The following is a 16,052-nucleotide window of genomic DNA, read 5'->3' on the forward strand; positions in this document are numbered from 1 at the left end:
ATTAATGAAAGTTTTGTTATTAATACACTATTAAAAAATTATACTTTTTAAGAGAATATAGATGTTATACTCTAAAATGTGACTCAAACCCATCTTAAAAATAAGATGATTCTATTTTTATCCAATCCTGTCCAAATCAACCTAGAGCCGAATCAAGTAGGATCATGCTCACTATTATCTATAAGGTCAAATAATTAATTTAACTATTAATTCTAGTCACATCGTTACATGTTAGTCACATCATGCCTTAATGATGTTAATAAAGATGTAATCCTATATGCTAATTTTTAACAATATATATATATATATATATATATATATATATATATATATTAGAAGTGCATTTTTTTTACTTAGAACATTTACAATGCGGGTGCTTATACAAGTTGCTCAAATTTTTTTTCCCACTAAAGTAGATAACATGAAGTTAGTTATATAAGTGATGGTTGCTTAAAACATTTATGTCATAAATAACACATTTTTCAAGAATTATAGGACACATAAAATTAAGTTAAACACTTACTTTAACAACCTTAACATTGAAATAAATTTTTGTGTAGAATATTTAAATGTATGTGAAATTATAAAGCCTACAAAATTAAGATAAGAAACTCATCTATACAATTACTTATTGTAGATGTTTTTTTGATCGACCACAAAAAACTTTAACTTAGAATCAATTTTAGAACGAAAATTAATTCTTTAACAAAGAATGAAATGTGTGAAAATTTACCTTAAATCATGTTAATTGATATTTTAACTTGATTTTGAAGAATTAAATCTAAAACTAAACAGTCATTAATCCTAAAAGTAATGTCATCTATAAGAACTAATAAATATTTTAACCTAAAAATTCATGAGAGTTTTTATGGTGCCCCAATAATTTTAAGGATGTTGATGGGGTTAATTTTTTAACCAATCAAGTTACATATCATTTTTTTATTAATTAATTTTTTTTCAAATTAGTCATTGATTATTATTTTTTTAAAATCACAACTTTTTTAAATTAGAAATTATGGTTAAAGATAATTTTAGAAGTCTAAACTCTAAAATCTTTTTAGTTACTTTCAACAATTCTTATATAAAAAAAAAATCTTCTGGGATTTAGAGTTTACAAATTTGTTATTATTGTTTATTAAGCAGAGGTTTTATAAAGAGTATTAGAAAGTAACTAAAAAGATTTTAGGCTTCAAATTTCTAAAACTATCTTTAATTATATTTTTTAATTCAAAAAAGTTGTAATTTTAAAATTTAAAAAAATAATAATTAAGAACTAATTTGAAAAAATAAAAATTAATTAATGAAAAATGAAATATAACTCATTGGTTAAAAAATTAACAGAATAAAAAACGTCCAAATTATTAAGATCAATGTAGAAACTCTAAAAACTTATTTGCATCTTATTCTTTATTTTTAGGGAGCTGCAAACCCGTAAAGTTGGTGCATGTGTCCAAGTCAAAGTTGTCCCCAATTCCTCTTATAGATTCTTAATAACTTATGAGTATAAATAGGAAAAACATAAAATCAAAGCAAAGGGAAGGGAAAGGAATAGTGATGTTGCTGCACGAGGCACCATCCCCAACAAAGAATGCACGAAATCCGCATTTTGTCTTGCTTTTTGAAATTGTTGGACAACTTTAACCTGTATTCCATAACGACAAATTCCTATTTTTTATATATATATATATTAAAACTTCCCCACCGAAAGTACCCAACCTTCATCCAACATAGACGAATAATTTCATATTCGTGTACTCTTATAACACATATAATGTACTAAACATCAACTTAATACAATTGCTATAGATAGTATTTATTAGAAATGGGGACAAATTTTAATGAAGTTCTACTATTGTGGTTTATTCTTGAAATTCCCCTAACGGCCCTAAGACTAAATATAGCTCCTACCTAGCTCATAGTATGAGCTTTACAATTTAAATATTAGTAGAGGGTTAACAGGGCTTTTACTGCCCTACTATAGGATACTTTAAGGACAAAACTTTTTTCTTTTTGCTTTTCTCAAGAGATTGAATAATGCAGTGTTATCTAACATAAGGCATGTTGGGAGCTTAATATTTTTTCATGTGACTTTTTAACATAAATTAAGAGCACATTAGTGATACCATCCATTTGCAGTGCGTGTAGTAAGCGTGAGAAAGTCAAAATAAAAAGAGTATGTACGTTTTAAAGCTTGTTTCATGCTCACTACATAGTTGTATATAGTTTTGTCGTTTTTTCATCATCGCATATTCTTCCTGGATTTTACCAATTAACTCATTTATACTATACCTAAATAAATGAATGGTTTAGCTGAATGAAAAAAAGCAGCATGATTTACGAAGTCAGTCTGCTCTGCTTCAATTTGTTTGTATGTGGCATCTCGCTGGAAATCACAAACACAACACAAACACGTGCAGGAGAGGATTTTCCTGTCGGGTTATTATATTGGTGCACCAGTTCTTCTTTTAACTAATTTTCACTATCATTTTTTTCATTCATATACCTACCTCTAATTTAAGGTGTACCGTGTAAGTTTAATTTTTATATTTTGTCCCTCCCTTCCTGATCATGAATATATTTTACTTAGTAGAAAAAAAGATTATAATATAAGAAGTTATTTTAAATAGTTCTTTAACATCTTTCAGTCACCTCATTATAAATCTCATGCATGAAATAAAATGTAACATTTTTCTTATAGATAGTCCTCTCCTCTCTCTCTTGATCCCAAGGGATAATATAATATAATGAGTGAAAATGAATGGTAAGTCAGGCAAGAAAGAAGCATGTCGATGGGGAAGTTGCTGTTGCTGATCATTGTATTCTTAACCTCCAAATCCGCAGCTGGAAGCTGGCCTTCTCATTTCCAAGAGCTGAAGGTGGAGGAAGCAATCGCAGGAACCAAAGTGCAAGCAGAGGAGTTGGAAGAGAAGGAGGAAGCAAAATGGAAAGTGGAGATTGTTCACAGAGACAAGCTCATCATCAACACGGATCACAGGAGCCGTTTCAATGCACGAATCAAACGGGACGTCAAAAGGGTAGCCTCCCTCCTCCTCCTCCGGCGCCATGCTTACACCGTAGAAGAAGCGTCTTTTGGATCCGATGTGGTGTCGGGTACGGCAGAAGGGAGTGGAGAGTACTTCGTGAGAATAGGAATCGGAAGCCCTGCAACGTACCAGTACATGGTCATTGACTCCGGAAGCGACGTCGTATGGGTCCAGTGCCAGCCCTGCGACCAATGCTACAACCAATCCGACCCCATCTTCAACCCTGCCCTCTCCGCTTCCTTCGCCGCCGTCCCCTGCTCCTCCGCCGTCTGCGACCAGCTCGACGACTCCGGCTGCCACCAGGGCCGCTGCCGCTACCAGGTCTCCTACGGCGACGGCTCCTACACCAGAGGCACGCTCGCTCTCGAAACAATCACGCTGGGAAAAACAGTGATTCGGAACACCGCCATCGGCTGCGGGAACTTGAACCAGGGCATGTTCGTCGGCGCGGCTGGGCTTTTGGGACTCGGAGCAGGGCCCATGTCCTTCGTGGGCCAGCTCGGTGGCCAGACCGGCGGCGCCTTTGCTTACTGCTTACTCTCTCGCGGCACCGCATCCTCCTCGTCGGGCTCGCTCCAATTCGGACGCCAGGCGATGCCTCTGGGAGCTGCGTGGGTCCCACTCGTCCCCAACCCCTTCTACCCCAGCTTCTACTACGTTGGCCTTTCGGGTCTCGGGGTCGGAGGCACGAGGCTTAACATATCGGAAGATCTTTTCCGTGTGACAGATTTAGGCGACGGAGGGGCCGTGATGGACACCGGAACCGCCGTCACGAGGCTTCCGACGGTGGCTTACGGTGCCTTCCGGGACGCCTTTGTGGCGCAGACCACGAACCTGCCCCGGGCAGCAGGAGTGTCCATTTTCGACACGTGCTATGATTTGAACGGGTTTGTGACGGTTCGGGTGCCCACGGTGTCGTTTTATTTCTGGGGCGGGCAGATCTTGACCCTCCCGGCTCGAAATTTCTTAATTCCGGCGGATGATGTGGGAACTTTCTGTTTTGCATTCGCTGCTTCTCCTTCTGCCCTTTCCATAATTGGGAATATTCAGCAGGAAGGCATCCAGATTTCGGTTGATGGAGCCAATGGTTTTCTCGGTTTTGGACCCAATGTCTGTTAGTCATCTCTATTTTCATAATTACATTTACATTTACTCCTATCCCTAATTACTCATCTAATTATCCTACTTCTTTCTGAGCTCAAAGTAACGTACGTGTTCAACCAATTCTTGCAAACACAGCTTTTCTTTCTACTTTTTGAATATTGTTTCTCAAACACCCATATAATATGAAAGAGTTTATGACCTAATAGAAATTGGAAGAAAGATAAAAAAATTAAATAGAGGTATTAATAGGTATTTAAAATAAATTTTAATTTATATATTATTACTCTCTAATTTTTCCATACATATTTTCATAATTTAATTTGTAATGCTACTGGTGCAATTGTGCAAAAGGTGCATCGCGAGGAGAATCTAACGTTCCCGCCGTAGTAACACAACGTGGTCAAAAGAAGCATAGAAAAAGTATACATTGAAAAACTAGCTTTTTTGGTGTACACAGAAAAAGTGTGCATTAAAAAATTTGCTTTGATATTAGAGTAACATTATGAGAGAGAGAGAGAGAGAAAGCCGCTTGTGGTTGTTGCAGCAGTTGAATCATGAAGGAAAATGGAACCATTCACCACCTTTGTGGACATGTGAAACCGTCGCTAGGGGTTCTGGTCTACCTTTGTTGTGACCTAAGTTACACAATGGCAACTCTTTGCTTTTCCCCTTTGGAGAGATTTGAGATGAAAAAAGAAAATAGATTAAGGACACATTCCAGCTAATTGTAAGTAATTTGTAGATATTCATATATATTATTATTCTTGAGAAAATTTAAGAGCTCATACTAAAAGACTTGAGTTAAAACAACATTTATAATACACCATATGTTTATCCAACTTCATCTAAAATGATAATTCTCAAGTCATTTCTTGATTTACTCTAGAAACTGTTACATAGTTATCGGTGAGTGAAAACCACAGTTTTGATAAGTATAGTCCAACTTGAAATTTATAATACACCATATGTTTATCCAACTTCATCTAAAATGATAATTCTTTCTTGATTTACTCTAGAGAAACTGTTACATAGTTATCAGTGAGTGAAAACCACAGTTTTAATAGTATAGTCCAACTTGAGAAAGAGTTTATCTTCTACTCTTATCAAATAGTCATTGTAAAACATAAAGACACTAGAATTTGTCTCCTTTTTTTTATTGTTTGGGTACTTCTGGCACTTATCGTGTGTATATATATATATATATATATATATATATATATATATATATATATATATATATATATACTGCTAACAAAAAAAAATAGTCATTCCAAAACATAAAGACACACTTGAATTTGTCTTTTTGAAACTTAAATGAAAATATTGGATCAAAAGGAACCAAATTCATGCAAAATTTGTAACACCCCTGGTTATGAATACGGATTTTCTTATTATATTCAAAGTTTGTAGAATAAAATGGTTTATTATTAAAAACATCCATTTAAAAAAATGAGGTAAATTTATTTTGATTTAACTTTAAAACTTGAAATATCAAATGTAGGTCATTCTTTCTTATTAATACTTATTTAAAAGGGTCCAGTAATGAAACATCATTTGTTTTATAAAATATTACGTTCACAAAGGACCATTAAAAATCTAATCTAAAATTCATTTGTATATATTAAATTTATCTTTAAGGGAGTCTAATACATGAAATATAAATACACATTTATATTCTTTAAATGAAAAAATTACAATTGAGTCAACCGAAAGGAATTACTCAATGTTGAAGGTGTTTAGGTGTCCAACTTACTATCATATGAATGAAGGCAAACTAGAACCTAGAGCTAAAAAGGGTGTTTTTGTGGGCTATAGAAATAGGGTTCAAAATCTAGTTTCCTTTGGAAAAGAAAGTCATTCTGAGTAAAAATGTCACTCTTGATGAAATCTCTATACTGCATTATAAGTTTGAAGAAGATTTAAGCAAGACAAAAGATGTCACTAAGTAAGTGGAGTTTGAGGGCTCCACAATCAGAAATCAAAGTGAGTAGCAACATCTAAAAGCTTCATATGATACTAGTAAGAACACTCTAATGGGTCTAAGAAGTCAAGATAGAACCTTCTTAGATAGCCTAAAGTTACTGGAACTAGGAAGTCTCAAAGGGAAAAAATAAATCACCTGTAAGATATGGCTTTGAGGATATGGTTTCTTATGCTTTGTAGGTAGCAGAAAAAGTTGATTCATTGGAAGCAACCACTTATTAGGAAGCAATTAATTGCACTAAATCTAATAAGTGGATTGTGACCATGAATGAAGAGATGAAATCCCTTAAAAAAATTAGACTTGGGATTTGGTTGAGTTACCTAAGGACAAAACAGTTGTTGGTTCCAAATGGATCTTCAAGAAAAAAGCTTGGAATGAGGTACAAAGTACGTCTTGTTGCTAAAGGATATAGTTAGAAAAAAGGCGTTGACTACAACGATAGTTTTTCTCTAATAGTAAGACACATTTCAATTCGAGTCTTACTTGCTCTTGTGGTAATTTTGTAAGTATATTTGTTGCAAAACATGACATACTTGGTATAGGCACCTATGATAACATATTTCTATCCTTATGTTTTAACAATTTATCATCCAAAGATAACCAAAACTGATTTTTGAAATAACAACAATCACACTAGAATGGGAGTTGTATAGTGTATTAATCCAAGATAATAACTTTATACAATAAAATCTTTATCACATGGTCAAAAAGATGTATGTGTTGGAGTCGTCCACTTATAAGACATAAGGTTTGATAATACAGAGTTTGGTCATCCAATAAATATATGAAATAGAATTTTATAAAAGGTTTTTCAAGTAAACACTTGATGAGAAAAAATTGACAAAGAAAGCAAAGAGAATACTTAATAACACTTTAAAGAGAGACGGAGAAACACTTGATTTATACTAGTTCACTCAAATACAGCTACGTCCAAATCTTTTTACACAACAGTACAAGATTCTCCTAATAAAAAACTTTGATTATAAAACATGTATTTTATTTTGTCATTCTTGGCTATACAAATATTCTTTTAGTCACTTCTAGCAATGCTTTAGACTCTCTCTTAATCTAAGAATACCTATGTATTTTTTAACATTAAGTCACTTATGACTTTTACAAACAAAAGTTTGAATAAATAAAATGATTCAAAAATTCTCAACGAGTGAATAAACAATAAAGTTGAAGTATAGAGTAACTTTGCTTAGCATTAGAGTGAACATTGAATAAATAAAACTTTTATAACTACTGAGATTGTTAGCTTACTATAGCAAAATTCCCAACATTTTGTTTATTTTTGCATTTAGCTCCTTTTTTCCACTAACTGTTTGTGTTTTTACTCACCTTTAATTTGTGTTTTCACTCCTTCAATAAGAGATAGTTTTTACTCACCTTTACTCACCTTTTGTTTGTGATTTCATTTAAATTGTAATAGAAATTTATGAAATTTCACATATGATAAAAATATTACGATCATGATGTTTAATCCTAAAAATCTTAGAATACGTTTTGTTAATGAAAAGTAGACAATAATGCATTGTACAAGATCAATTAACTATACAAAAAGTTGTAATTTGTGATGGCTAAAAATGTAGAGTGTGGCGGCTAAAAATCACTACAAATGACATTTCTGATAGTTAAAAAGTTGTCAGAACAATGCATGTCACAAACAGCTTTTGATGGATTTCAAATAGCCCTGCTATTGATCCTTAAAAAATCATTAGAAAAGCCACAAGTTATTAGGAGCTAAAAACTGCTGGTAATTGCATTTCTAATGATTTTCAACTTGCATTTATTGACAACTTTTAGCTGCCACAACATGTAATAATTAAAAAAATGGTATGGTTTTTTAATCAAAATGAGATTTTTATTATAATAATCACTATTTTTATAACTAAAATTAAGAATAATTATCTGGATGAAATGCTAATTTTAGTTAAGAATAACAACATAATACCTTAAATGCACAATATTTGGTTTTTGACAATAAAAAACTAAACACTTGAATTAATTTCATAAAAAAATGAACCAATATGAAGTTAATTAAATGATCATGTGTGAACATGAGAATTTGAACTGCCAGGAAAATGCTTAAATTAGGTTTTTGATGCTCATGACTTGAGATGTAGGAACTATCATGAATCGGTGGATCTAGGGGAGCAAAGTTTTATTATTATTTTTTTTTTTTTGCTTTTTATGACTACTAACATAGTCATACAAGTAAAATAGGAAAAAAATCATACATATATGATCATGTATCTAATAGAGAAACCAATATAAACAAATAGAGGAATCAACAAGCAAAAAACTATGGGATAATATCAACAATTATAATTGTTGATTCCCTATACAAATCTCTACTTTAGAATATTTGTTTAATTTTCTTGAAAAAATAAGTGAGGAAAACGAAGAGTGTTGAAGATTACGATGAAAAATAATTTAACTTGAAAAGACAAAGAGAGAAGACGAGAGTGCTTAGGGTTTTTGATTTTGTTTACAAAGAGGGTAAGGGATTGTAGAGCTATTCTCAAATATTCTTGTGAAGAGAGAACATAATAAATGAAGAGTGTTATTAATTTTTAATTCTTTTTAGTTTTTTTTAAAAAAATTGCATGACAAAAGAAAATTAAATGGGTTTCAGAAATGAGCACATCTCAGCCCATGAAACAACTTGGGCTTCGGAAATGAGGATTGTGGTGCATTGTGGCACGCAAGGCCATTGTGAAAGGAGCATATGTGTAAGCATTTCTAATGGGTATTCCTGACGGCTAAACAATTTGCCACAAAATAAAAAATTTCTGGCGGTTTGTTTTAGCCACCACAAAGAAAACACCAGAAAATTCATATTCTTTTTTTGAAGTGATTACAAGAAAGGACTAAAACCAAATAGAAACATGTTAAATTTTAGTTGATGTGATTACTTGATGATAATTTTTTCAATATAAGCATTAAATAAATTATGCAAAAAGAAATTAAATAAATTATAAGAGTATTTATAATGCATGGTTGTTTAAATAGATTGATTATTTTAATTTTCCTCTTCAAAAAGACAAAACTTATAAGAATATGGCATAATGAGTTTTCTCTCACAAGACGATCTTCATAGGACAATCTGTGGTGGTAAACAATATTCAATGTTTATATAAACTTCTAAGAATATGACACAACGAGTCTTCTCTTGTAAGATGATCTTTATAGGACATGCAATTTGTAGTTGTAAACAATATACAATATTTATATTCAATCTCTTTGAATTTTAAACAAAGCAATTGATTAATATCTCATGTAAATATGTAATCTATTATTATAGAATGAACATTTTTTAACAAATCAAAGCTTTTGCTAAAAACATGAGTTTTTATAAAATTAGTTTCTGAACCATTGAATGTACTATCATAACTTCAATTCTAAATGATTAACCTGTAACATATATATCTTATTCTGAACTACATAATCGATAACACAATGTTATAATATGTTACAGCAGATCATATATCATAATAATACACCAACTTAAACCAACATGCTCATTTAAGAACATTAATTTGAGTTATAGGAATTATTTTCAATTATTTAGAAATGCATTTGTTTCATTTTAACTTTTGAAAAAAAAATCCCTTTTACTTCTTTATAAAGTCTTAATGTTCATTATAAGCCTTTTTCTCAACTTAGTTAATGAAAGAGACTAATTAACTCGGCTAGATACAAACACAATACAACTTGTCAGCACAATCTAAAGCCTTCAATAGACTGATCTTTATAGAAAAAGTAATTCTCGATCCTTTCTTTTTCCACCCAAAAGTGAATAAAATCTAAAAGTACATATAAGACCCTGTGTGAAAGGAGATCCCATGTAGTTTATTTCAAAACTCTAAGGGTGCACAATTTACAATCTCCCACCATTATTAAAATGTTTAGGTCGTATTATATAAAAAAAAAATTGCCAACACAATTTTAAGCTTGTCAACCGTTGGATGCAGCTGCACACGCTACACGGTGCAATTTATGTTTAAACTGCAGAGGATCTGCATCCCCCGTGTACATAGAGCCCTATTCTTTCTTCAACAGTACTACTAGCCAAACTAGGAAAGAAGCAGAAACATGCTAACATCCAAAAAGTGAAAAAAGTGTATACGTCTTGAGAGATAAGAAGAGAGAAAAGAGGGAGGGTGTAAACAATCGAAAACATTGGTGATATGATTTGTCAGAAAGAAAGAGATAAAAAGAAGGTTTAAATATAAAGTTGGTTTCTATAAGTTGTTATTTTTTCACTTTTGATTTTTATATTTTTTTTTAATTTTAGTTCTTATAAATTCATATTTTTTATTTTTATTTTTAGCCTCTACCACTAATCACCACCGTTGTAAAAAAATGTTATTTTTGATGTCCTAAAGACTAAATTTTTTTAAAAAAACTTACAAGGATTAAAAATAAAAAGAAAATAAACTTATGAAGATTAAAAATGAAAAAAAAAACTTACATGAATGATACAGATGAAAAAAAAACACATGGACTAAAAGAAAAAATGACATTTTTAGACAAATAAATATTTTAGACTTAACTATCATGTATAAATTTAATTTAAAATTAATATAAATTAAATTAAATAAGAAGGAATTAATTAAAAGATGCATGTCAAAACCTCATTCTCCCATGACTAATATCTTTTTTATCTCTGCACGTGAGACTTTTCAACCCCTCATCCAAACTTGATTGGCATGGAGGTGAAGATGCAACAGTATTTATGAGACCCAGTTTTGATCCCTCAGTCATGTTTACCATATGATTCACCTATCCTTGGCAAAATTTTGTTTATTCCATGCAAAATTATACATACAAGATTATGTATTTTTGAAACCTGTCTTGGTCCCTGAGTTAAGGTCTCTTAGGCTTTCTTGCCTCTTGCTTTTTGTATTCATACTTTAAGGAAAAAAAAACATAAAATTTTACTTGCTAGATTTTTTTGCTATTGTCTTTTGAATTAATTATTTTTAATATTGTTTTGCAACACATAAATATTTGAAACTGAAAACATGCATAACTTTAAAATACTTTGCCTTACATAAATCTTTTAATTGATTTATTTTTTTTATATTGATTTTAAATTAAATTTATACATGATATTTAAGGCTTAAATATTTGATGTATACAAATATGACATATTTTTTATGCTATTCCATGTATTTTTTTATTTTTTTTCATCCATGTAAGTTTTTTTTTTAATTTTATAATGTAAGTTTTTTAAATTCCTATGACATCAACATTAATATTTTTTTACAATGTTGACTGGCGACAAAGATTAAAAATGAAAAATTACAAATTTTCAAGAACTAAAACTCAAGAAAAAATTACAAAGATAAAAAATGAAAAGATATCAACTTACAAGAATCAATTTCATATTTAAGTCGAAAAGAAAACAAGTGATGATGGTGTGTTTCTAAATAGAAAAATTATTTATGAATACCAATTGTACTAATAGATACCTGGTGATGGAGAGATAAAAGAGAAAAAATATAGGTGATAAATAATATGATATGATAAAAAAAATACCTTGATAGAGTGTTTTGAAAAAAGTAAATATTTTAAATTTTTTTCTGGCTTGATGGGACTAAAGCCAAAATCTATCGGGAGACTACGTACAATAGCCTAAATATTCAAATATCATTCCTCTTCTAAATAATTGGTGTCCAAAGGCAAACATCATCACTCATAATAAAAATGTAGGTTAAATTAATTTTTTAATTCTTTAATTTATTTTTTAGAATTAATTTAGTCTTATAATTTTTTAAATTGATTCAATTTGATTCTTCATCTAAATATAAGAAATCACAATTTATAAAAATTCAAAATCATCATTAAATAATTTTAAACCACGATAAAATACATGTTTTTAAAAAAAATATAGGATTAAATTAAATAAAAAAACTAAAAACTAAAATTAAATTAGACAAAAAAAATTATAAAATCAAATTAAACTTAAATAATAAATTAAAAGACTAAAAAAATTAATTTAACCTAAAAATATATCCCTACTATCTTTACTGACTCCTTCCTCCCTCAATCCATAGAAACAAACGAACCATTAGTGTCTCATCTAGGATAATTTTAGAGTATACGTTCAGCCTTATCCTTTTCGCTATTTTTGCAGTTGTCTCAATGCACTTAAAGTTGCCATCTAAATTAAAGTGTTTTTTTTCTGCCGAGTGCCGACAGTTGGACACGAGGAAAGCAACACTTGTAGAAAATGTTGTGAAGAAAAAATAGAGAAGGTCCCACTTCTGCTCTTGTTATCTTCTTTCATGCAGCTTGGTTCTTCTTAACCATTGATTTTATTTTATTTATTTTTTTCCCACGAGTATCTGTTCGGATACAATTTTATTCGAGATACAATCACGTATATAAGTATGAGCCTATCTTTCAACAGAAATTTAAGTCTTAATTCATGACATTGTGAAAAATTAAGCTTGTTCACGAAAGGAAAGAAAATTTATGATCGATGTGGAGTCCTTGTAACTACTTACACAAGTTTTCTTGGGAATTTGTAGCCGAATTAAATGGTTCGTGAGGATTCCTAAATCCAAATTCTTCTAAGTTTCAATTTTATTTTATTTTTCAATTGAAATTCACCTTCTTATGCTTATTGTTCGACAACAAAGATCAGCGATACTATCTACCAAAAATAGAATATAAGACCGCTATAGCAACAATAAAAGGCTTTTCTCACGCAGCACAAGATATTAAAAAGAGAAAAAATATAGTACTAGCTAGAAAGATATAACACCGTTGAAAGCCTTTTTCTGATGCACTAACCTTGTACTTATGGCTTATTTAGTAGAATATTATATGATCGGGGGATGGATGGCATTAAGTAGATGATAAGGCATTATTAGTTTACAAGACCCAAATTGAGGATGCCCCATGAAGTCTGAGGCCAAGATTTGTCCTTTGCCCTCATGAGCAAGACCCTAGTCCAGGCCACCCAGCCTTCCCAAGAAGTCCTCTTGTCCCACGGACATCCCCATTCCAGCAGAAGCTTCAGTCCTCTCTCTGCGTGCTTCTCAGCCTCCTCAAATCTCCCCTCTGTCAAATAAACCTGACTCAGCACCACATATGGCTCTCCAACAAACGGGTTTTTCTCTATAGACTCCAGCAACAACTCTTCCGCCTTGCTACCACCCTCACAAACAGCTTCCCAGTACAAATCCCTCGCAACTATTTGATCTCCCGCCTCCAAAACCTTTCTACAGTAATCGAACACCGGTGGCAATACCAACTCAATATCTTCATTTCTCTCGAGATCAGGCACAACTGCTACTCCCACCTTCCTTTTTCTCTCTTGAATGAAAATCTCTTCCTCTCTCGCAATCAAAGTGTACACTGCTCCCATCCTGGAAATTGAATTCAACCACAGACCCGGCTTACCATCTCCCGGCCAAAGAGCCCCAAAATTGTTCCCGGAAAACTCAAGGCGGCCATTAGCATTATCAAATAGCAAATCTTGAAAACCAAATAACTGGTCGCAGAAATCTGCCATGGTCATCATGATGAAAACTGCCACTATCCTCCTAGAAACGTGCACTCCTTCACCCGTGCGAATGTGCTTAACTTGTACCCCCTCGGCAGGAACAAGACCCTGCAGTTTCTTTCTCCATCCTTCTAATTCCCCATCGTCATCAAAGAGGCCCTTCTCCATCTTCTTTGCGTTCCTGAGAGATATCTCGGACTGAGCAAGGTGTTGGACAAGCTCCTCATCAGAGTAGTGGAAGAGCAGATCGTCGTGGATGAGAGGCTGCCTGGGAACTATGCAGAACAAGTGAATCAGACTCTCAGCTTCCTCGCCAACGAGTGCACGAACCACTTCTCGACCGGTTGAAGGGTCGAAGATGGCGAGGTTAACGTAAGAATTGGAGTAGGCTGAGTGGAAGAGGCCACAGAGGCAGACAGAGTGAGGGGCTTTCCAGAGCTTGAGAATGCGAAATATGTCGACGAGGTGGTGAAGGAAGCTGCCGTGTTTGTGCCAGCACTCCCCGGCACCCACACTCTGCAGGACGCCAACCAGCCGAGGTAAGTTCTTGTCGATGGACTCCAGATCACCGCGAAGGAAGGGACGACCACTTTCTAGGAGCTTTTCGATTGAAGACGCCATCGTTAATTCGTGTGGTGGGGAATCTTGCATCCCATCCTTTCCTTCTTATCGGATTATGTTTGTAACTTGATAAACTACCCGCATGAAAAAAAGACAGTAAAAAATATAGATACGTAAGATTTTTTTTTTTTTTTTTTTTAGAGAAACAATCACTTGGAATAAATAAAATATTATTTTATCATTTAAGAATTTGTAATAAAAGAAAAAGTAAATAACAAAAAAAATGAAATATAAAAAATGAGAAGAGGAAAAAGGGAAAAAGATAAAAAAAAAAAAAAAAAACCCAAATTATCTTCTTCTCATGCATGCTCCCCCCTTCTCTCGTTTCTCGGCATCCCCTTTTGCCACGCTTCTCCTATTTCTCTGGCATCTCCTTAGCACTGACATCAATGTGATTTACGACGAGGCCCCTGTTTTTCTTGCATCTCCCATTTCGTTGACATCTCCTTAGCACCAATGTCGAGGTGATTTACAACGAGACCGGAGGTGGTTGTTTTGCACTTGTCGTTGGTTGTGTATTCTTCTCTCTTCGACCCGCTGCTCGATAACTTCTCCTCCACACTAGCTTGAAGCTGAACCACTGTTTATTTTATCTACTTCTCGGTTATATTTATATGTTGCATCCTATTTCGTCATATACTTGCATCCTATTTCTTTCTTTTCTTTTTTTTTGAGAAATCTCGCATCTCTACATGATCGTTATAATTTTTGCTTGTTGAATGGTAGAAGGTGGAAAATCGTTTGTTCTTTATCATTGTGATAGATTTCTCTATTTAATCATTGTTTTCTTTGCCTCATTGTTAGTTTGACATATTGAGAGATAAATTTTTGTATGGAAATGACTCCTTTGTAGGACATATATGCCACCACAACTTGGATGGTACATACCATAGACTGTTGATAGTAAAACTAGGGATTTTTTTTTCTTAAAATCTGATCAGCATATACAGAGACCTAAACTTCTCATTATAGTGGATGATAAATTGGTACTGATTCGAGCTAAAATGTTCAATGAGCTCATATTGTGTTGATAGAAACTGGAATTTGTGTTGCCTGTTTCCATGATGGTGTCTTCTGCCATTTGTTGCTTAACTTTCTCCATTGAGTTTATATGTCTATGATATACAATTCATTTTGTATGTGTAGGTACACTCCCTCAATGCCTTGGAGACAACTCTTTGGAGATATGCAAATACAATGCTACCTTGAAAGTGAACATATGTAGTTTTCATTCACATAATGCAGCATAAGTAGTTTTGTAGCATGAATTTGAAGTTCATTGTTTTGGTAAAAAAAAAGTAATCAACAGTTTTGGCTATTCTTGGTCTACTAAGGGTGTGTTTTGCTCTGATATGATAAAAGATGATGTATTTTGTGCAAATTGGACAATAATCTTTTATCATTCATTTAGGATCTGCATGAGTTTTATGCTATTCTAAACTTTTAACAAGTTTGAGTGTGTTTTACTTGTTACATTACTTGGTCTTTATGTCTGAATTCACGCATTAATTCTATGTAATATTTTCAGGGAAAAAAAACAAATTGAATATGAGTTATCTTATAGTAATGCACGGTCCAACACACGAGGAATTCTCAGCATATACTTTTGTGAATTGGATGACTTATAGATAGAGACTTTGTCATTGAACTTTTCATATGATCTTTTCCACTTTTATATAACTGACATTTATTTGATGGCTTGTTCTAAAGATTCATATTAGAAGAAACTAGAGAGAAGGAACCGGGTGAAAAAAAGCATTTGGGTCATTTTTTTATA

At 32.6% G+C, this 16,052-nt stretch overlaps 2 protein-coding genes and 1 long non-coding RNA gene across 3 annotated transcripts; 2 read left to right on the top strand and 1 right to left on the bottom strand.

Moving 5' to 3' along the window:
- The first annotated feature begins 2,382 nt into the window (after positions 1-2,382).
- LOC100805619 (protein ASPARTIC PROTEASE IN GUARD CELL 2) lies at positions 2,383-4,247 on the top strand. The gene has a single exon (XM_041005250.1). The coding sequence runs from the start codon at positions 2,784-2,786 to the stop codon at positions 4,161-4,163; it is 1,380 nt and encodes a 459-aa protein (XP_040861184.1). The 5' UTR covers positions 2,383-2,783; the 3' UTR covers positions 4,164-4,247.
- Positions 4,248-12,075: 7,828 nt separating this feature from the next.
- On the top strand, positions 12,076-15,748 carry LOC100806679 (uncharacterized). Its single transcript, XR_003262894.2, has 2 exons — positions 12,076-12,686; positions 15,422-15,748. It is a non-coding gene; the product is annotated as an uncharacterized lncRNA (long non-coding RNA).
- LOC100806152 (uncharacterized) lies at positions 12,830-14,351 on the bottom strand. Its single transcript, NM_001252733.2, has one exon. The coding sequence runs from the start codon at positions 14,303-14,305 to the stop codon at positions 13,016-13,018; it is 1,290 nt and encodes a 429-aa protein (NP_001239662.1). The 5' UTR covers positions 14,306-14,351; the 3' UTR covers positions 12,830-13,015.
- Positions 15,749-16,052: the final 304 nt, after the last annotated feature.

Source organism: Glycine max, chromosome 9, assembly GCF_000004515.6.
Source record: "Glycine max cultivar Williams 82 chromosome 9, Glycine_max_v4.0, whole genome shotgun sequence".
NCBI lineage: Eukaryota > Viridiplantae > Streptophyta > Magnoliopsida > Fabales > Fabaceae > Glycine > Glycine max.